The sequence below is a fragment of the Pleurodeles waltl genome, chromosome 5 (genome assembly GCF_031143425.1).
Source record: "Pleurodeles waltl isolate 20211129_DDA chromosome 5, aPleWal1.hap1.20221129, whole genome shotgun sequence".
NCBI classification, from domain to species: Eukaryota; Metazoa; Chordata; class Amphibia; order Caudata; family Salamandridae; genus Pleurodeles; species Pleurodeles waltl.
Window position 1 is genome coordinate 1,734,310,573 of NC_090444.1, and position 22,077 is coordinate 1,734,332,649.

The following is a 22,077-nucleotide window of genomic DNA, read 5'->3' on the forward strand; positions in this document are numbered from 1 at the left end:
TCTGCCAAGCTGTACCTGATATTCCAAAAGATGATTGGAAACCTATTCCCATCCCCCGGTACACTAATTCTCACATAGTTATAGTAATGATGACAGTTAGCCTCAATGTAGACCATATTTCATTTCATAATGGGTTTCACAATGCATTTCTTCTGATACAAAGAAGTAAATTAAAACTGCCTGAAGCAAACTGGGGCTAAAAGGTTAACAAAATTGTTTACAGTGCACCTACTGTCCTAGTAGGAGAAGGATGTGGATAAAGTCCTATGAGGCTAAATCACCATGGCATACACTCATAACAGAAGATCCTCAATCAAAATGGAGTTGGTTGGACTAATAATGGAAACATGGAAGAGCCATGAAGCAATCTACTATACATGCTGGTGAAGAAGAAGCTGAAAAGCTCAATTTAACCAACACTCTTGTTTCAATTGAAATTGACTTTAGTAAATAGTATTGTTATATTATGTGAGTTGATGTATCCACATTTACTGTATGGGAATCATCATTTATAAAGTTGGACAGCTAACTACTCCAGGAATGCAGTCAAGGGCAAAGAGGACAAAGTCTTGTCTTAGTATTTGTACCATTTGTTACAAATAATCTCTTAATTTTTGAGTTTTATATATTTTGGGGCCAATTCCCCATAACAATTACATTTCATATAAGCATAGTTTAAATATGAAGAGCTTGATTAGATCATGAGTTCAAATTCAACATAGTGAATCCACTAAGTACATCATGACCTGATTGTTTATGACCACACATGCATGTAAATTTACTCATTTTGGAAATTCACAAAGGTTTGCTTGCTTACAACTGGATATCTGTGACACTTGCATGGGTAAGTTAAGCTAAGTTTACATTTGTAAAGGTATGCATGCATAGTAGTAAACAATAGTAGAAAACAGAGGGCACCCTTTGCAACCAGGCTAATGAGGAGTGTGGAGACCAATGCATTTTATGAGACTGTTGATTCTAACTTCGCCTTTCATGCCCTTAGCAATCTGAACTTTTTAAAAATAGTTTTCTGAATTAGAATGTATTAAAAAAGATGAATTACTACATAGTGTATGTGAAAAACAGTCTTTATTTAGAAAATATTTTGTTTTAATATGTCAGATCAACGTTAAAATAAAGTAATACAACTCTCAATATAACTTAGATATGTTGAAATACAATGTGAATAAAGAATATTTAAGCATTCTAGTAGAAGATCTGAAAAAAATATAATAAACATAGGATCATTTTCTCCAAACATAGAGCATTAGACAATCCTTAAGGGAAATACTGCAATTCAATTTTACTTTTATCACACAGAATGGAGGCAATATTTTTCTTTTTAAGGTTTAGGTAAATATAAAGTTCTCAATGTTTTTTGATTTGTAGTTCAGACATTGATAAAACACATGCAACATCTACTTGGTCCACAGCTGAATACGGTTCAGCAGTCTGTTTCATACAGCGGGAGATGCATGGCCAAGTCGGAACATAAAAAACATGTGGCAATACGTGCATTAGAAAATAAGGAGACTTCATATGCAATAATGACTATTTTTACCTCCTATATGTAGCGAAAATACAGCTTAATTGAGTGATATGTCCCTGAACTGTATTTTCACGAGGGCCAAGCTGGTGAAAAGCAGAGTGAAGTTTCGACTGCAAAAAGTCATATATGACATCGCAACCCATGAGCAAATGAGACAGTGGAAGTGACAAGAGTCAAAGATTTATTATGGCATTGCCCCCAAATAGCATTCTCTTCTTACTATCTGTTCACACTGGGAACAGTATGGAAGATGTTCCTTAATTAGTGTCTGTATTTCAATGAGATTAATCTAACTTCGTAATTCAGATCTAAGGTATTTCGTGATATAGCATGCTAGCCTCTCGTCAATGCTAAAGTCTAACTCCACACTGGTAATGCCCGGTTCTCACATACCCTGAGAAGAATGTCCACCTTTTCCAGAACAGCAAATGCTTTTCTAGGCGTATCTCACGCCAAGTAAATCTCATGCCCCTTTGAGATTTAGGCTGAGACCCAAAGTCCTTCCATAGCTCGCAGGCATTTGTAATGTCATACTTTTCAATGCTTGTCGGCTTCCCAACTTTACTCAATTTCGCTTGCAAGCGAAATCTTCTACTCACAAAAGTTTTTTTTCTGAGAGAATTCTCATGAAATAAGAAATTCTGTCCCGAAGATAGTTTTTTTAAACATTTTTGGAATTTATAAAATAGCCAATTGTTAAAATCTAACAAGACCATAACTGCTAATATTTCATGGACAAAAGGAACTAGGTTTGTGTGAAGTTGCAAAGGCGTTCCTCCACAACCTTTGTGAATTTGTCTTTAAACTCTGTAAGCTAATGTGTTTGGAAAGTTTAAACTGTACAAGAAAAAAACTATCAACAAAAGTACATACTGCAGAAAAGCATCTATGCCATAGGAATTGTATCCATTAATGTTCTTCTACAATCAATGTTTACAGCGGTGCAAGGTTTACAAACTATAAACGGAAAATTGCAGGTGAAAATAGAACCTCTTCCATCCCTATAAGGAACTCAGCAATAGGTTTGGATTCACCTTTAAAATGTCCTTCCAACAGGCACTTTACATTGTGAGATTGTGGAGGTGAACCTATAAACCTTTCTCAGATCTTAATAGTGTCAATGATTTATTGACATGTTTGCAGCACTCTGCATCTGACAAGAATAGTAAGCCAAACAAAAGGTAAAAAGATAACAAATTGTGAAAATATATAACCAGCTATTTACATAATTGGCAATGCCTATATTTTCCTTCATTGGCAACTTAAACCTTAACAATGTATTACATTTTAGGAAACATCCTATACCATGGCAAAACACTATTTAAAATAGACAGCATTCACTTTTCACTCTCAGTCATCAACTCTAATATGGTGGTATCGATTTATCAAAAATATCATGAAATGCTGAGTAGGACAGAAGTCTGCAGGCTGAATACAGCGTTTATGCCTCCACTTTCATTTTGCCTTGATCTTCTAGGTAGTGGTTCTGGTGTTCCTCTTCCTCATCCAAGGGAACCTAGAAGACAAATCAGACCAGTGCATGAATGTTCAGCGTTTTATCTCGCAATACCGATTTATATTGGTTGTAAAATTAAATTTGATCCCTGTGCAAGTCAATATTGTAAAAATAGGCTGTACATTTAAGTATAATTGCCACCTGTTGTTGGCATGAGCAGTATTTTTCCTAGCACGTAAATAGTTATTTGTTGACTATCTACACCCGCTCCTTTCCTCATATTCTTGCATCACTTTTCCTCATGTTCATTTTATGCTCAACACATGAACAAGGGTGAGTCAAGGCCCAGTTAAAAATCTGATGCTAAATACTAATGATCACTTGTTGCTAAGTTAAAAAATATTCTCCATTTGGGAAAGAGTAAACATATCAACTCTAGCATCCATTGCCATCCAATGGCATAGTCAAGTTAGCTACCTCATCATAAACAAAACAGGGCAGGCTTGCTTCAAAAATCTATTAATGCAATTTTGAAGCATAAGCGCACAACCCAGAAAAGCGGTGGAGCCTGGGAAAAAATGCACACACGCCCCCCTTTCGCTAGCTATGATCATTGTTTCTGCTATCTCTAAAAAAAAAATTCTGTTGGCACTTTTATCATCCCATCTTACACCTATCATGTACTTATAGGACTAAATTGGGCTCTTTGGTTTAAACATCTATAGTTCAGATATTTGCAACCAGAAACTCACAGGCTTCAAAGCCCTTTTGTGCTGTTCTTCTATGTTTAATACTTGTTCTTACTTGCCTACTTTTTATGCCTTATGTTCCCCCTATTGCATGGAAGCAGACTGCTGAGCCTACTATCCTTGCTGCCCTCTCACTATGATTCTAAAAACACACATTGGCTGTTTATAACCATGTGATAGAGAATGCACAGCACAGCTCTGCTCCATAGGAAGGACTTATAGAATAACCCTGCCAATGGTCAAACTAACTAAGGCTGACAGCCTGGTGTTGTTTTTGCTCTGCTAGGTCACAAAGTGAAGAACACAAGAATCATTACTCCTTCACATAGAGAACATGCCTACCAATTAATAATCAGTTTTTCATCACATGAAGCCATTGCTAGCCCAGACTAATGCTCTTTCATGCAATAATATCCTCCACTTCACACCTGTGCACCTAAACACCGAAGGTCGACTCGATTGTCCTCAATCATCTCTGGCACATGACTTCAACTACAGCAACTTGCCACTTCAACCGTGACCCTTTCTTGTTCGGATGATAGATAACGGCCTTAGCCACCTTTTTACTTGTTTATTTTATACCTTCCTTTCATCAAAAAACTCCAATGTCCCTCCTTCATTTTCCCTGACCTTTCCTTTCCTCCCATAAAAATTCTGCTCCTTCCCTGCCAAAGCTTTACACCACATTTCACTCCACCTCCCAGGCATTACTCATTTGAGATGTTCTTTCCCAAACCATGTTGAATTCCTCCTTTTACCCAAGCCCCTTCTTTCTCCTCTCCCAGCATTCCTCATTTCCTCTACCCTCATAGACTAGTTGACCAGCAAGCCCAGGAAGTCTGTCAATCTGACAAATTGGTACTCCCTACAAGCAATTTCTCAGAAAGCCCCCTGCATAAACAGAAAGAATAATCCACATCCTTAAACATCTGGAACAGGACATGTGGACAACAGGGAATGTGTGCTCTTGTTCCCAAAGACTTGTCAGGCACAAGGAAATCACTTCCTAGATTATCACCACTGGGTTACTGGAGACTAATTGTGGCATAGTTGGGATATCCCAGCACAGGTTAAAATATAAGCATTTCTTAACATTAATTGTTGGTCATAAGTTGACTGGTGATATGCTGGCAAATGCACAACAGTGGAGGAGTTAAGATTCAACATATCTCAGTTACCATACTGATACCTAGATTGCTGGCACATCACTAGTTATACCTGCACTTAGTGTCACAAGCTTTGCGTCTATAGACATATGTGCTGCACCTGCAGTGCATACGCACCCACCGGCACCTCAATGACACCCACATCGATGACAGTTCCACAGGGATGCACTTGTAACTGCATTGCACTTGCATCCACTTGCAGTTGCCTTGAAAATGTAATACTAGCACTTGCCCTGTCATTATCCCTATCCTGATTAACTCATACACTGTCCTTCCCCACAATGGCCTTGGAAGATTTCCACTAACATGTCTTGGTTGACATAATGCTTTAAATAAATAGGGCGAGGGAGGCACGAGGTACCTATGGATTGATTTATACATACATATGTGTCAAGTGATGGATTTGTCCTTTCTTGCTTAAAAAAACATGTTTAACCCACTGCTCCTCATTTTAGTACTGACAAAATAAGAGGATGAGAACTGTCTTTTTGTCTGGTGGGAATTGTCAAGGGCTGCTGAACAGACCGTTCTGGACATTGGAATCATATCTGCAGTGGCAATCCTGCAACCTGTTGTAAAGTCTTCTTGAGCCAGAAAGTACCTGCAGCTAAAAGGTCCAGAAATAGGCAAATTGTGTTGCATATTGATAGCAATTCCATGTGACTGCAGAAGTACCTAGAGATCTTTGAGACATGAGAATCAGGGGAGCACCAGCTTCAGAGTCAGGTTAGCAACCAGTCCTTATGGTTTCCAAAAACCCTGTTGAAGATCGTTCTATTTCCCATGGAATAATCACATCCATTGAAGTCCCATAAGCTTGCAGCTTCCAAAATAGCACTTTCCAAAGATTGAAAGATTTGATTGCAGTTGCAATGGGGACACCAAGACTTTAAGTCATATATCCAAGCACAAACTTGCCCAAGAAGATGCAGTCTCCTGGTTTGTCCTTCAGTACAGGTTTGAGTTTTAGAAATATTTCAGTGTCACAAATCCCAATAAAAATATAACAAGGTGCACTTACGCGTAACCCTCACCTGCTACCTATGTCCCAGAAGGATATCCCAAGTGGATTTTCCACTTGTTTACATTAATCAAAATTGAGTGATTGTTTTTTGATTGCTCTTTATAGGAACCTGTTTTACCTTACATATCTCTTGAACCTCTTCAGTGTTTTTCTTTGCTTTTTCTCAATTGTGCTTCATTACATTTTAATATGTTTTGTCCAGTATGGCTTGTAACTTCAGGTTTTTAGTTTATTTAAGTGTAATCTTAAGCTTGCAACTTCCATAGGCTATGAAAAGGTGTTCTGGCTCTAGATTCCAGTGAGCAGAAAAAGAAGGTTATAGAGATCATGGAGGTTTAAATTTTTTCAACATTTTATGGAAAGAAATATGGTTCATAGTTCAGTAAAATACCATGAAAACAGAGCGTAATTGAGTGAAAGGATAATTCTAGAGAAACAGACTGCCTACCAGAGATTGACATATCCAAGGTGTCAAAATTCAGGGTGTGCATGAAGCCTGAATTTTCAATGAATATAGGCAGATTCAAAACAACTGGATGGACTATCCATAGAGGCCATTATTTAGAGTTTAGAAGAATGGGAGAACCGCTATAAGTTAGCCATCCTCTTGCCTCATCAAATTTACAATTTTCCTACTCAAGTTTAAGTTGGTGGATGTATTACATGTACATAAGCTGAACCACCACAGGTGCAGTCAATGTAAACTTCTGGCCTAGTGGCCCTTTCTGTAAAAGATTATCAGGTCACTGTCATTGCTATTCCAATCTATTTAGGGCAGGACGACCTATCGTTCAGTTTCTCAGTTCATGTTTGCCAAGTGAGGTACAATAGTCACAGGCAGGGAGAATATAGAAAACTCCTTGTGCATTGGGCCACTTATTTTTTGTATTGAAAATATACAATTTTTTAAACACCAAAACATCAGCCCTGTGGGTGCTTTAAAAATCACTGGGCAATCCTGCAAAAGCCCTCCATGACCCTGATGGGTTGGTGACCAGTCCACCATGGTTTAAATCCCTCAGAGTCTTGACGTTCACTTGCAACTCAAATGGGACCAGGGGAGTTTGGATAAAAGAGTAGAAATTAGTCATTCTTCTTAAGTCCAAGAAGGAGTTGAGCTACATTACTCTGCAGTTTATTGAGGAAGAACCTGGGTAAACCTAACCAACAGGCATTCCTGCAGTCAAGGCAATAGGATATTGCTGCCTTGACCAGACTTTATCTATCTTTTGAATGAATAAAAGGGTGATTTGTTTTGTACCGCTGTTTCCTGGGTTTGCTTTTTACATAGTATACATCCTACATATTTCTCTGCATTGATTTTGAGGCCAAGCAACTAAAGGTGACCAAAGGATATGCTTAAGGAACCCAGATTACACTTCAGCGTACTTCCGTTTGGGTGACGCGAGACCTAAGTTATTGCTTGTATCAAGATTGGCCTACTTTTCAGCTGCTAGTTCTAGTCCCCACATTAATATGCATATGAGGAAATTTGTGCCATAGGTACGGAAAATGACACCAATCTGTGCAGTATTTACAAAATGTGTTTTGAAGGCATTGACATGAATCAATTACAAAAAAGGGTCTATTGAAAGTACTTTTTGAAAGTGATGTATTATCCTAGCCATGTACAGCGCATAAGAAAAGTATACATAACAGATTTTTAGTACTAGGGAAGTAGTACTGACCCTAAGAGGCAGAGATCTCCCCACAGGTCAGTGGGAGAGTATTTGATGGGTGGGGGGGAGACCTTGAAGGATGGTCAAACATTAGAATAAATACTACTAAATAGGATGGGTTTATTTAAGGCAGGGCTTGGGAGCAACATGTTAATACTAAATACACACCCACAACAGGGAATTCACAAATTACACATCTATAGTCACAACAGCCCTAAATGTGTCAAAACTGGTGTACATCTACACCAGGGCATTTTCATTTGACACACTTTATGTAAAAGTGAACGAAAGAAAAAAGGGTGAGGATGCTGTAAATTAAGTTAATGTGTGTTTGTTTTCATTATCAATGTCAGACATCATTATTGAACATCATGAAACCCTAGGGTTTCTATTGTCTTAGAATCATATGAAGGAATTAGCAGTCCAATGTAGGTCGGTAGTCATTTGAAAAAATGGTTTAATACTTATACGGAAACAAATGCAGATGTCTTACCTCCCAGTACAGTGAATCATCATAACAGTTCTGATCAGGAGGCTGTCCCCAGATAGGTATCTTCAGAATGAAGCCTGTTAAACATTGAATTGAGTACATTTTGATATCTATGCTTATAATGACAGTGGCATTTCACAATTACAAAAATATCTCTCAATTTTGAAATGTCAAACTTTGGGTCATATCATTATAGTTGTATGCAACATTTTTGCTCAACTTAACTGCTTATGTACTTTGTCACAAGGTTCTTCTCTACACAGACTGATTCAGCTATGTGCTTTGAAAAGTTAGAAATACACTCCTCAATGATTGGTCTATGTATTTTCAGAAAAACGTTTTTAAGATTCACAACAATTCTCACAGCACATACATTGAACTACGTTATTTATAAAACATTTATGTCTACATGTTCACTGCAAATAATTGCATTTTACGAAAAGGTAATTAATGCTGGTTTAACAGTTTATGGGAGGGGTTAAGGAATTAAATTCACCTTTCTTTATCTCTAGTAGAAAAATATTTGTTGCATATAGTTTTTATGTTGAGCTGTTTAAAATCAGTGTATCTCTTTCTATTCTATTTTGAAGATGAAAAATAAATGTTTTCTTTAATAGTGTGACGTCCCTTGGGAAACTAGTCACTTCCCGAGTTTTTCACAGCATTTCCAGGAATTCACTCAGGCCTGAAACCCAAGAAAGGCAGTAAAATGATTAATGATGGCCTGTTGGCTCCCTGCTTCACCTTTCTCAGTCCTCTACAGACCCAAGAGAGCCATAGGAATGGAGTGGTGTACTGGTACCCTCAACTATTATCTTCACTGTCAGATAGGGATCTGTGAAAAAGCACTGTAAAGTTAGTGAGAGGCGAGGATGTGATTACAATTTGGGCTAGCAGTAGTGTAGAAACATAACATGACAGTTTGCTGTAATTAGTGTGCTTAGTGTCTCAGACCCATGTTTCTGACCTTTGCTCTCAATATTGGATGGATTATAGACTCACAGGAACCCTCACATAAGGAGGGGGAGTCAGTGACCTTATAAAGTCCACTTTGATAAATTTTGATCTATGATTGTGAAGTTGATGACAACTATTGATGCCTGTGGCTTGAAGCCTATTAATGGGAAACTTAATAAGTAATATCAAATGATCAGCCCTATCAGAAACAAGGTATAAGTTGAACACAAGTGGCAAGTATTACAATCATCAAGAATCTGAGGTGCATCATTCAGTGCTTTGCATCATGGTCAAAAGCTATATTGAAATGGGCCACATACTCATTGTTTCCTGATTTGGGCTAATAGGTGTGAAGATTATGCCTTCTAAATCTCCTTTTTGAGAACGGCCAATCGGTTCCAATCTTTAAGTGACCTGGACTGTGCTGACTGACTCTGTGGTTCTCATTGGGGGCTGCCTTGGAGTGACAAGCAGCTCGTGGATGAACAGGTGTGTACTGAACGGGTGGTTGATTCTCTCCCTAAGGTATTGCCTAGCTCATCCTGCAGTCTGGAGCCGAGGCGGGATACAGATTGGAGAGATTATGTGCAGAGGGATTTTGTGCAGGGGCATGTCCAGAACTCTGAATCTTGGCCCAACATTGTTTGCTGGAACATTGGGGGTATCAGTAGCAAGAGAGAGGATTAGGGTGGTGTAACTTTTTAGCGGGTCAACACATTATTGGTCTACAGGAAACTTGGATCTGAACAATTCCTTTTTTTTAATGGGTTCTCCTCAAAATGTTGTGCTGCCATTCCTTTGAACCATGGCCGAGGAAGAGGGAGGCTTATTACCCTAGTTTCTTTGATTGTCCTGTGTACTTCTCCCCAATTGGTGACTGGTTCAGGTAATGTACTGGTGGTTGAACTAGTTTTTAAGATCATGGTAAATTTGTATAACTCCTTTGTGCGGGCACATGCAAATAAGCATTTGGTATGTTTGAAAAGGTTTCTTGAATTATACATAGACAGTCAGAATCCTCCCTATTCTGTTCTTGTTTTAGGCGATTTTAATGTGCACTTGCATATCTCTGGCTGTGCTGTAGCTAAAAATGTATTTTCTAGGCACTTAAAATGGCTCATTTTGAGAATTCTCTGCAGGGTGAGCTCTTAGAGAGGATTCTCGTGGAAAGCACCTTGCTCCAGATCTCTAGTGAGGGGTATTCAGAGGTTATTCCCTCCTTTAGTGGAAGAAGATGTCAGTCGGTTATTGATTATGTCTTAGTTTCTGCTGTTCTGACTCATCAAGTTAAGCACTTTGAGATTCATTAGAGCCACTTAGCGATTACAATTCACTTGTGTTGCACCAGGAGTGGGGTATAGAGCTCACTGGGCAGACTGTTGTCGGGGTGGGGGCTTGGGAGTTAATGTCCAAGGATCAGAATCGTATGATCATATGGGGCTGTGCCATCCCCAAGGTAATTGCGAATAAACTTAATTTTGTATGTGATCAGGACTTTGATATCTGTCTGAATAAGGCAAGTGAAGATGAGGCTGTGGGCAGGTTGCCAATTAACTTAGAGGGCCCGCTGTTAAAAATGAAAATGAGGGACCCATATGGTTTGATCGCAATTTTTCGAGAGCCCATCAGGGTTTGATGAGGGAGCTTAAGTGTATGCCTAGGGACAGAATTGAGATCACTAGGAGGAGGAAAGCTTATAAACAAGCCCTGGAGGAGCAAAAAAAATACATCAAAGAGAGAGCCTGGGAGGACCTCCTGCAGGAATGTGTTTTGGAGACTAGTGCAAAGGTTTTGGCAGTGAATAATAGCCACTTTTTCAAAGAACACTGCAATGATACGATGAATTGCCTTATTGCCCAAGATATTTGGGTTGCTCACTTTCAGGGAATATATGACATTGGCAGCTGGGGGGCCTCACCCTGTAGGTGAGGCGTTTCAGTGTGGTGATTACTCTTTATGTTTCATAGAGGAGGAGGTGTGTGATGCTATGGTTTCCATGCCTAAGGATAAAGCGCCAGGTCCTGACAGGGAGCCAGCTGATCTTTTTGAAACAGAGCTATCAGTATGGGCACCAATCATTACCCAAGTTGTAAACGTGATGTGTAGGGATGGCATCCCAAAGACCTAGTCTCGGCTATTATTGTTCCTGTGTTTACAAAAGATTACAGATCTGACCCTAAGCGCTACCGGCCAATCTCCCTTTTAGATAAATCTGTGAAAGTCTTAGGGAGAGTTATCCTTGCAAGATTGATGGAGGGGTCAGAGCAGAATAATGTGATTGAGCTTCAATATGGGTACAGGGCTGGCAAGGGCACCATAGATCAGTGTCTGAACCTTCAACTGATTATTGGAAAATATATGCCGGTGAAGTAGGGCACACTGTATATGGCCTCTGTGGACTTCACTTCCACGTTCGATCATGTAAACAGGTCCAAATTATGGTTAATATGTAAGGATCTTGGTGTGGACCCCAACATTTTTCATTTTTTACAGGAGCTACACACTGACTTTGTAGCTTCAGTAAGGTATAATCAGTCCGAGTGCCTGTTGGGGCATGTTAAGTTGTTGAGGAGAGTCAGACAGGGCTGTATGTTTGCCCTGATCCTATTCACTTTGTATATAAATCTGCTGGGTCTTGTGCTGTGTGAAGCTTGTAAGGATATTCCGAGGGGAGGTGTGCATTTATTGCGCACACTCTTATATATGAATGACACAGTCCTTATTTCAAGGACTTCTGTGGGCTTACAACAGCTGGTGATATCCTTTGTGACTTTCATGAGTACTTTAGATCTGAGCACAATTATTTTTAAATCACATACCATGATTGATTGCCCAAGGAAGTCCCAGAAAAAATGCTATGGGGGTGCTACTGAATTATCCAGGGTGCCCACCTTTTAATATCTGAGGGTCCTTTTTGATGAGCGCGGTTCATGGGATCCCCAAAGGAGGGGGGAAATTAATGTTTTTTCAAGAGCAACAGCTGCTACCCTTGACTTTGCCAGAAGGTAGGGGGCCAAGCCTTTGCAGGCCTTATTAAGGGTTTACCAGGCCAAATGCATTACAATTGATAGTTATTGGAGTAATATCTAGGGCTACCTGGATGTGAAGGATCTACAGATAGTTGAGAATATCTTCATTAGAAAATTGCTGGGTGTCCCATAATCTGTTCCCTCTCACATTAACCACGAAGAGCTGGGCCTGGGCTATAAAGGGGACCAACTGGCCCTTGCTTAGATGGATTAGGGTTTGGTCTAGCCACACTTTCACCCTAAATCGTACAGGAATTGAGGATTGCCTGATGTTAGAAAGAGCACTTCACATTCCATGGCAGAGATTTATAAGGAATTCAATGTATAATCTGGGATGTCCCAAACTATTTCATCATCCACTTGCTATCACTGAGAGGGATTTGATTTGGGTGAAGGAACATTTCCTCTCTAACAGGAGTTCAGCAAGATCTGTGCAGGAACTCTCCAAATCTACGGTTTGGTCATACATTATGTTGAAAACCAGGTGTTATTGGAGCCTTATCTGTCCATAGTCATATCAGCCCCCCATTGTTTTTTGTTGACCAGATATAGGTTGACTGTCTTGCATTGGTTTTTGGTGATTCCACAAGGCAAACACAATGTGGAGGAATGTGGTACCTGCTCTCATGATAACTTTCCCTTGCAAGATACTATGCATTTAATTTTCTTCTGTGATCACTACAGCACCCTGAGTACACAATATATAACCCCATTGTTTAAAGAGCATGGCTTTGAGCAGGTCAGACCACCTTGGCTTTTCTACAGATGTTGCCAAGCACTTTTATCTGTTGTGGTACTGCATGTTTTTTTTACCAGGGGCTCTGAGGGTCCGGAAGAGACTTTTTACTTGTTATGATCATTTAAGACTTTGTATGAATTCCATATCATATTCTTATGTGTGTGCCTACATTTTTATGATCTGTGTTTCTGTTGTATGCATTCTTTTATAATTAACTGAATAAAGATATTCTGACACACAAGAATGGTAGTTTGAGGGCTTGGCAAAATATTGTAGTAATACATACTATCATTTTTTTCAGCTGCAAAGGATCTTTCATCCTCCTACTATTTGGTGAGTTCCAAGTAACATAAAGTGAAAGGAAATTGTTAGAAATCGGGTCTCTAGTTGGCAGTAGTTTGCACCCTGTCCAAGTAGTGACCCTCACTCTAGTCAGTGTAAGGGAGTCACACAGCTAAGATAAGCCCTGGTCATCCCGTTGCTAGCTTAGCACAAGCAGTCAGGCTTACCTCAGAGGCAATCTATAAAGTATTTTACACACACACATAGAGTAATGCAGCTAACGGCAAACAGGCTACAGCATTGTCACCGGCTCGTAATTGAGCCAAAGCAGACAGTGAACATCGCGATGGTGCTGGCCAGGGGGGCCACTGCACTGCCCATGTCAAGTGCATGGGCAGTGGAGGGGCCTTACAGGGGCCCCCTGCTCCTGTTCTCCACCAGCCTTTTCATGGCGGTGCTACCGCCATGAAAATGTGGCAAGGAACAAGAATGTAATCCCCAGGGCAGCGCAGCTCTGGTGTATTAGGACCACCACCTACCTCCAGAGCACCAGGATCTCTTATCCTGGCAGAGCTGACGGTTCCCTGGCAGGCCAACCACCAGGGTGGTAATGTGGCGCTCAGACCGCCAGACTCGTAATGAGGCCCGATATGTCATATTTTTAGTTTTCTCCTGTAACAAGTGCCACTTCATGAAGCTGGTGAATTTTAAGTGTGTTTGATTATTTGATCTAGATTGATGCTCATAAATCTATTCACACTTTGAATGTGATTTGATTCACAAAGTTAGACACAATGCAGTATGCACAAATCATGAGAAACCAATGCAGTGTTACTGTTGCACTGCAAGTACCTGTGATTGCTCCACCAATGATTGCAACTCCAATAGTAGCTGCCAGAGCAGCTGCTTGAATTCCAGCAGAAGCTCTAAAAGGAAATACCAAAGATAAAATCACAATTTAGTAGTCTTTGTTGCAGAGACGTCTAATCATTCAAAACATTCTAACTTCTACATAGGAGAAAAAGAAAGTTTGCATGATCTCCGATCCAAAAAGGTAACATTAGATATTATGTACAATGTAAAAAGAAATGTGTGCACCTTCCTGCACAAAATAATCATAAGAGGTGTTTTCATCTTTCTAGATATATATATATATATATATGGTGCATGACAAGCAATAAAAGATGTTCACAACGCTTCTGTGCCTGACTTATAAATGCGATGTATAGCACATCTGTTGTGGCTCTACCTGGTGGTGACCAACACCTGAGCGACTCATATATATATATATATATATATCTGTAAATAACAGTAAATATTTTCATTGTAAAAGCACATGCACTGTTCTAGCGTCATTGTAAAGGCTATGCGTGGTTCCGGCATCATTGTAAATGCTCTTTCCGCTTGCTTGTGAACAGGCATCTCAGGAGAGGAACTAGGTGAAGATTTTAGGACTTAAGTTCAAGGAAGGACTATTACAAGAATTAGTGGAAAAACTTTACATTTTGCTGCCAAAGTGACCACTGGGGGACATTTCCATCCCTTCCCTCAAATAACATAACCTTAGCTGATGTAAGTGATTTTTTCTACTTGCAGTATTTCAGTGGACAGCTCGAGTTTACAATCAGACTGCTTGCCCAAGTTATCGAACCTTCTGAAGTTCCTTCTGGCTTCAGGATTGGCTCATTTAAGATGTTCTAACTCCAGAAAGTGTGTTGGTCAAAGGGTGAAGTGCTTTAGCTAAACCAAATGCCAAATTCTATCCAACTGCATGGGAGTCAGCCCTAGGGAGGGCCTAGGTCCTAGCCAATTACATATAAACATCTTGTTTCCAGATTGAAATTCTTCTGAATATTCTCAACATCCATGACAAAAACTACTCTAAACATGATTGACATTTGTTATGTGATTGCTAGCCAGGTGATATAGACATAGGGGCTGTAGACATAAAACACATGAGGGATGCCACTGGACCATGGCACGAGCGATCTGCCTCCTCATTCTCCCTTCAAAGCCTTCTAGAACTGGTTTGTTGTAATAAATTAATGTCAGCACAGAGAACCTCTCTAGGTTTGTTGGTTTGACTGCTGCAGATGTGTTGTATGAAAAACAACAAGGTGATGGATGGAATGATTGAAATAATCTCAGCTACTGGCAATTGTTTGGGGCTGCATCCCAATGCATAATTTTTTCACCAACTATGCCACCTCATTTTGGATACAGCTGTGTATAGGTTAGAATGCCGTCTGAGCAATTTCTTGCAGAAGGGTTGAATACAGCAGATTTCGTGCTAACCAACCTGTAACATCTCAGTTCATCACTTGTTCACATTTTTATATTTCCCCTAGGAGAACATTGGTATGCTTTACTGTATGATTTATTTCGTTGGCTTTATATTCTTTAAACTGTTTATCTGAATTTCTTCATGTTTATGTCTGTTTACCTTTTAATTAACTTTCTTTGAACCATCTAAATTCTGTAACTCTAAACTTCATTGGTGTTTGAAGATAGTAGCTCAATATCACATGCATTTCCTTTGAGGTGGGTTATGTGCTGAAAAACATTACCAAGGATGAAAAACACTACCAAGTAGTTCCTTATAAAAATCCTTTTACCTTACTGCGGGCCTGATTTAGAACTCGATGGAGGGTTTACTCCATCACAATGGTAAGGGATATCCCGTCCACAGAAATCTAGGGGCCAGATGTATCAAGAATGCATTTTGCGAATCAGAAATATCGATTTTGAAGAAATCGCTATTTCTGATTCGCAAAATGCAATGTATCACATTTGCGAATCGGTAACAGCGATTTCTTAAAAATCACAAATGCTATTACCAAATCGCAAATTGCGATACAGCCCCCATTCGCATCTATGGGCCTGTTGGCCCATATTTGCGAATATTTCACATGTCCCAAATTGTGAATTCCTAACTGGAATTCGCAATTTAGGGAAATGCAAAGTCCCGGGTGCTGGGGGCCTAAGGCCCCCTCTCTGCTGCACCCCAAAACATTTTTTTTACAACATGTAAGGTGCACACATGCCAAAAGGGCATGTGTGCTTTACATGTAAATTTAAAAAATGTATTTTAAATGCATTTTTAAAATTTGCACATGGTTACCACCAAGTTCAACTTAGTGGTAATAGCGATTCCTTATTGCCCAATTCGCATTAAGGAATTGCTTCATACATGTGCTTTAGAAATCGCAAATAAGGAACCCTTATTTGCGATTTCTTATTTAGAGGGTCGCAATTTGCGACTCTCTAAACAGGGTCGCAATTTTAAGGAATCGCTATTTTAGAGATTCCTTAAAATTGCATTCAGAATGCCTTTGATACATTCTGAAATGGCTTTTTGCATTCGCACCGTTTGCGAATGCAAAAAGCTTTGATACATCTGGCCCTAAATTCCATAGAAGATAATGGGATTTTGATTTTGGCCAACAGGATATCTGTCACTGTTGTGATGGAGTAACCCGTCCGCATAGTTCTAAGTCAGACCCAGAGTCAAGATGGTTGACCATTGTGGAAGCTCTGCACGGTTCACATGATAACTGTGACCTCTCTGCCTCAATTCCTAACACTCTGATCTCCACAGGCCCCAAGTCATTACCTCTGAAAATTATTGAGTAGTTCTACAAGCTGGCTGAGCTATTTCCTACAAGGATCTGTGCTTCAAACATCAGCAGTAGGTGAACTAAAAGATATATATGTATATTAAAATTTCAAGCAGAGAAACCTACTAATGAACAATGGTATTTGATTCCATTTTGAAAAATACAACTTGGTGGTGAATGACAGCATGTTGCCAAACTCATGTGGAATCCACTTATTAGAATTTTTTATTGCACAGAATGGCCTGCTTAAATGTGAAATCTTTGTAATATGGGAGTGAAATCATGAATTTAGCTTTGTGAAAGCAACTATTTCTGAGAAGATATTATCTCTAAGTGTTGCACATGTGATTTTTGAAGGATTGAGTTCAAGAAAACCAATGGTAGAGTTTTATGAGAATTATTCTGACTTGTGTCAAGAATGTTTCTCACTAGACTAAGGGCCTGATTTATACTTTTTTATGATGCAAGTGCAGTGCTAAAAAAGTATAACTCAGGCCCTATGTGCTTAAATGACATTTACCAAGCTACACAAATCAATATTTGCATGGCCTTGGGTCACTTTTCGCTTACAAAGTAACGCAATGTCTTGCCCTGCCTTGCATTACTCTATATCAGGGAGGTGTTACATGGGTAGAGCATGGGCATTCCTGTGCATCCACCCATGTATTTTTCCTAAAAGCCAAATTTATTAAAGTCAATAAACCTGGGTTTGCGCCAAAATGGTGGACGTCTGACCTAGACGTATAGATATTTCTCCTTATTACTTCCTCTTTCGGCATTCTGGAGCACACATAAAATGAATATGCCTTGACGAATAATTTGTGTGTAGGATGGGATTTCTCCCTGTGCAAACACTAACCTGATCACAATGCAGGCACCCTCGCAAGGGTGCCTGCATTGCCGTTAGGCTGCCACCAGTGCATGAATGCAAGGAGAGAACAGAAGTGCACCATATCTGGTGCATTTAAGCTCTTTCCCTTTCACACGAGGCGCTGCAGCAAGAACTCTTGCTTCATTGTCTTGCGTGAAAGTTTAATAAATCCGGACCTTAATGCTTTAAGGGTATTAAAATGTATCCATTAAAATATAGCACCTCGAGCTACAGTACCCAATTTTTTTGGGGAGAAACTGACAATTCATATCACAACATCTCAAAAATGTTCTTACCTAAAATAACAATGTCAAAGGTGAGAATCCCAAACACCCCCAAACCCACCCATTCTCACTTTGTGACGTTAAATTTAGCAGAATGTTAATTTAAACATATTTTCCCATATGAATAGAAAATCTCACCCTGGTTTGGCTCCTAGCAATACTGCGACGATTCCTGCCAGTCCTCCCAAGACTCCAGGTAGACCATGCAAATTATGCACTCCACAAGTATCCTGAATTTTCAATTTTCTGGCCAAAAATGGCTAGGAAAAGATACACATGATTTTGCAATGTTATGCTCAAGATTGCATTGTTGTGATGTAATTGAAATTAATCTTCCACATTCGTACATATTATAGAAATATTCAATTACAGTTTCTAGCCCATGATATCAGAATTACTTGATTTATGAAACAAAAGGGATATTATAGTACTACTTATGACCCAGAGGACCATATTCAGGGCCCAACTAAGTTGGTATGACTTCCGTAAGCAACAAGGGTGCTACAGCATCTCTAAATTGTGCAGTCGCTCTGGTGCCTGCTTAGGGAGTGGTAGTAATGCAGTGTGGCAACAATGAAGTGAGTAATTAACACAAGGGTGTAGGTAATACGTTCTCTTCCACCCTCCCCCAAATGACCCAGAAAGCAATACATTTCCAGAGGATAATTAATGCTGCCACTGCTGTTTGTTCCTGCCCAGCATGGTCAGCTTGCTGCTTCTGTCCCGGCCCCTTCCCCCACCTTCCATTGTCCGAGTCCATGCACCTATCCTCTCCCTCCTGCCCCCCACAGTCTGGGGACAGAACGTCCATCCAAAAGTGTATGTGTAGCGATCTCAAAGCTGCATATCACTGTGTTGACAGAGAGTATTAAAGTGAGGAAGCAATGCAACTTTTTCTTAGGTACTGTAGTAGATATTCTGATACATGCTGGACTGAAGTCCAATGCATGCACAGTGTAGAGTCCCGACACCATTTTTTATTACAACCTGGGCTGGGCACTTTAGGAACTTTGGGGGTTATTACAACTTTGGAGGAGGTGTTAATCCGTCCCAAAAGTGACGGTAAAGTGATGGATATACCACCAGCCGTATTACGAGTTCCATAGGATATAATGGACTCGTAATACGGCTGGTGGTATATCCCTCACTTTACCGTCACTTTTGGGACGGATTAACACCTCCTCCAAAGTTGTAATAACCCCCTTTATGCCGACTAGCGTCTCAAAAAAGTATTTTTTCTTGAGAGATTAGTGAGCTGAATTAGGCATGTATGAAATTGAGTTAGGGCACATGACAGAAATCCACGTCTACCTTTCTTGGCCTTTGAACTCTGTGACAACTCTCTAACCTCAAAGCATATTTAAAACAAAGGAAACGTCATATTTCTGCACAATTTGAAACTGAAAGCCTAGGAAGTGTATTTGAATTAGCTGTGGTCACCAAGAAATAATTGGTTCACTAAAATCCCCATCCTTGAGTGCCTGACTAATTACAGGGCGGCAATCTATCTGGAGATGGATGACTTTAATCTGTTACGAGTCACTGCACTATGCCAGGGATGGTTACAAGACGCCTGGAAGAGACACCATTATGCCTGGGACGCCCATATAAGCTATTTATTGTCAAGGCTGGTGAGGGTCATTCCATGCGAGTGTGATGAGGAAAGCGTGCACAGTCAAAGTTTCTCCTTCACAACAACGAGCAAACACACAAATATAGGTATAACAAATCAGACACAATGGCACACTGAAAGAATTGCTCTCTCATACTTCCCCGTGTCTCTCACGCAAACATACACATCATCAGACACATGCACACATGCATCCATGTATACACTGAAGCACACAAATAAGCACAAGTAAACATACAAACGATTCTATCTCACCCACTTGCATGTACCTCATTCCTTGTCCCTTTCACATCTAATTACCTCCCTGCAGCAGTGCCTGTTCACCCCTGATGCCTTCTGCTTGCCTGCTCTTTTAGTTTCAGATGGGTGTGGGCCAGGGAGAAAAAGCCATATAGTGCTCAGTGTAGGTTAGCTAGTGGGCCACCCCTGGCCCAGAGGATAAATAAGACGCGTGCACACCGTACTCTGTCTACAGGGGAAACTGCGTCAGCGCAGTCCCTTATTTATTACATTACCTCGGTTCCGCAGAACCAGCTACAAAGTATAGAAGAGGCCGGGTGGCTCTCTACATCCCTCCCATGTTTTACTTCACACAGAAAAGGGGAAATAACCCAAAACAAACAAAAACACAAATGTATACATGTGACTACACACAAAATGCCAAAAACACTTAATAGGGTGCATGCGGCATCTGAGAACGAAACTCTTCTGATTACAAGGCAGCCAGGATCACACACATGGATCCCTATGGACTCAGTGAACATACAAAGTCTCGGAGCCGACTGTTAGGGACCGGATTGGGGCGTAGATTATAACGTCCGCGCCTACTTGGGGATCCCTCCGCAAGGCCGTCTTCACCTGGATGATGTCGGGCACTTGGCGTCGCCACCGGAGCGTTCCCATTCCTGGCCTCCTCAGCCCCAGACTCCAACGTGGAGTCATCGACCTCTTCTTCCTGATTTATAATGGTAGTTCCGGCACTCCTAAAGTACGGTACATTTCTGGTGACCCTCTTACTGCCTCGCGCTGCGGTCACCATGGCACCCCGTACACTTACAACTTGCCAGGGTTCGGGCTCAAACGGAGTCTGGAATTTTCCTCCTGGCCGGCAATTCCTCACCACCACTTGGTCTCCCTTTTGAAACCCTCAATATTCACTTCGCCTTCGCTCGGTGGCTTTGCGATTAGTACGCTCCCTACGTCGTTGCGTCGCTTCAACATCAAGCTCGGGTGCGACCCACTGGGGACCATACGGAATGCAATCCCTGGGAGGGACCTTGAACATCAGTGTGGCCGGGGCACACCCTGTAGTACTGTGGGGGGTCTGGCGATAAGCACTAAAAAATTCGTATAGACATTTCTCACTGTCTTTTCTTTGTTCGACGCCTATTCTGAGAGCTCGGTTTAAAGTTCGCATAAACCTTTCCACATCACCATTTGCTTGCGGCCAGTAGGGCATAACCTTACGATGACGTATGGCCAAACCCTCCAGGTAAGACCGAAATTCCTGTCCGTGGAAAGGCGGGCCGTTATCTGTCCTGACTTCGTCGGGGAGGCCAAACATGGCGAATGTTTTCTGAAGTACCGGCCTCACATTCTCAAAATGCTGTGGAAGACACAACGTCCACGACAGGGAACTTGGTGCACGAGTCAATAATGACGATTGTCAGCCGCCCATCGGGGAAGCTCCCAAAGTCCATGCTGACTTTTGTCCATGGCTTCACACTCGCCGGCTCAGTGACCACCGGGCAACAGGGTGGATCCCCGGAGGTGATGATACAGGAATGGCACTTTCCCACCAGTTCATCCACCTGGCTGTCCATGCCGGGGAACCATACCTTGGCCCGCAATCTTGCTTTAGTCTTTGCAGCGCCTTGATGGCCTTGGTGTGCTAGCTCCACTACTTTGGCCCACAGACTCTGGGGCAGCACGATTCTCCTTCCTCTCAGGACCAGCCCTTGTCCATCCGTGGACAATTCATCTCGCACCCTCCACATTCCTTGCATGGCTGCTTTGTACTCCTGATTGGCTGCTTTGGTTCTTTCCAGGAACAACTTCCATTGTTTGTGTTGGAGTGCTTCTTTAACCTGGTTGTGGGTTGCGTCCACCTTGGAGACGTCTACAATGTCCCCTACACTAAAGGCCTTAGGACATGCCGATTGCACCACCATGTTGACAAATATCTCTGTACTCTCCTCATCATTCTCCTGAGAGTCATCGGATGAGACCAGGGACGGGTGACGAGACAAGTAATCTGCAGGGTTATTCACTCCTGGCCGATAGACAACTGTAAATCGGTAGGGTTGCAATAGAACGCCAGACGAGGACAGCCAGCAAACAATGCGACCAAAGGCTTGTGATCAGTCACTACCCGAAACTCTTGGCCATACAGGTATAAATGGAAATGTTTACAAGCACACCGGATCGCCAGGGCCTCCCGTTCTATTTGGGCATAGTGTGTTTCTACTGACGACAGAGCTCTACTGGCATATGCAACTGGAACCCACTCCTGTGGGTTTTGCTCTTGCAGAAGAACAGCACCTAGCCCTACTGGA

At 41.1% G+C, this 22,077-nt stretch overlaps 1 protein-coding gene across 1 annotated transcript in view; it reads right to left on the reverse strand.

The window, feature by feature from the left end:
* Positions 1-1,072: 1,072 nt before the first annotated feature.
* Positions 1,073-22,077, reverse strand: part of RHAG (Rh associated glycoprotein) — a 140,462-nt gene continuing 119,457 nt past the window's right edge. The window contains exons 7-10 of the mRNA XM_069236124.1: positions 18,031-18,152; positions 13,973-14,046; positions 8,117-8,190; positions 1,073-3,065 (exon numbers count right to left, since the gene is read on the reverse strand). Coding sequence (XP_069092225.1) covers positions 2,991-3,065; positions 8,117-8,190; positions 13,973-14,046; positions 18,031-18,152 — 345 coding nt within the window. The 3' untranslated portion in view covers positions 1,073-2,990. The remainder of the gene's footprint in view (positions 3,066-8,116; positions 8,191-13,972; positions 14,047-18,030; positions 18,153-22,077) is intronic.